Source organism: Arachis duranensis, chromosome 5, assembly GCF_000817695.3.
Source record: "Arachis duranensis cultivar V14167 chromosome 5, aradu.V14167.gnm2.J7QH, whole genome shotgun sequence".
Classification (NCBI taxonomy): domain Eukaryota; kingdom Viridiplantae; phylum Streptophyta; class Magnoliopsida; order Fabales; family Fabaceae; genus Arachis; species Arachis duranensis.
The window spans coordinates 47,428,621-47,429,582 of NC_029776.3; the positions used below are offsets into that span (position 1 = coordinate 47,428,621).

The 962-nt window shown below is 26.1% G+C and overlaps 1 protein-coding gene across 1 annotated transcript in view; it reads right to left on the reverse strand.

Annotated features, from left to right (window-relative positions):
- LOC107489301 (casparian strip membrane protein 1-like) overlaps positions 1–962 on the reverse strand; it is a 6,333-nt gene that overhangs the window by 4,096 nt on the left and 1,275 nt on the right. The window contains exon 2 of the mRNA XM_016110052.2: positions 455–578. Coding sequence (XP_015965538.1) covers positions 455–578 — 124 coding nt within the window. The remainder of the gene's footprint in view (positions 1–454; positions 579–962) is intronic.

Sequence of the window (962 nt, forward strand, 5' to 3'; positions counted from 1 at the left end):
AGTAAAGATATTTTTAAGTTGGTTTATTTTCATTAAATATAAATTGATTTTTGTTAAGTGAATTATATCGAATTATCCTTAGTTATAATTGATGATATATATATATATATATATATCTACGGTACATTTTAGTCTGATAGATTAAAGACTAATTCGTTACAAATTTAAATTTTATTTAAAAATTTATCGTTGATCAATGAGTTACTGCATATATAAAACATGATTTGAATCTCACATACTTATTTAAACAGACGAATGAGCTGACTATTTGACAAACTCAAGTTAGTTAGATGTATATCTTTTGTTTGTGAAAAAAAGAGAAAAGAATCCTTTAGATATTTAGACCGTTTCTTACGTTAATAACGAGTGTATTTTAACAGAAAAAATATAATTTTGTCCTTTAAAACAGTTAGCATAAAATTTTACAAAAATAAAATTATACAAAAAAATTTACAGTGTCAAGCACAACGAGGAGCAATCTACTTTTCACCGCGCTACTCTTAACTATGTGGAGTAACGATAGGATAAGAGAAAGAACTAGATATCCACATATTAGAGAGTTGGCCACCACAAAAAATCTGCACAGTCATAAACAAAGAGATACATAACAATTAAGTAGATATAGGAAGAAATGAACACAATTTCCATATTTTGGAATGAAAAATTTTAAGATAAAATTTATTTTTTGTCTATGAAATTTATTAAAATTTTTAAATATATTCTTAAATTTTATTTTATTTTAATTTTTTAAAAAATTTTTAGTCGCATCAAATGTACTCCTCTCAATTGAGGTGGCAGTAGAGTGGGTTTGAACGAGTTTATGTTCTATTAAGTTCCGTTTCATCCTTTCTCACTTTTGATATTCCACTCACTTCACCTATATTTGTAAACGTTAAGTTACAGTACCCTAATCCATTTTTATGGGTACCCGACCTATCTCTACCCGTTTTTATAACAATTAT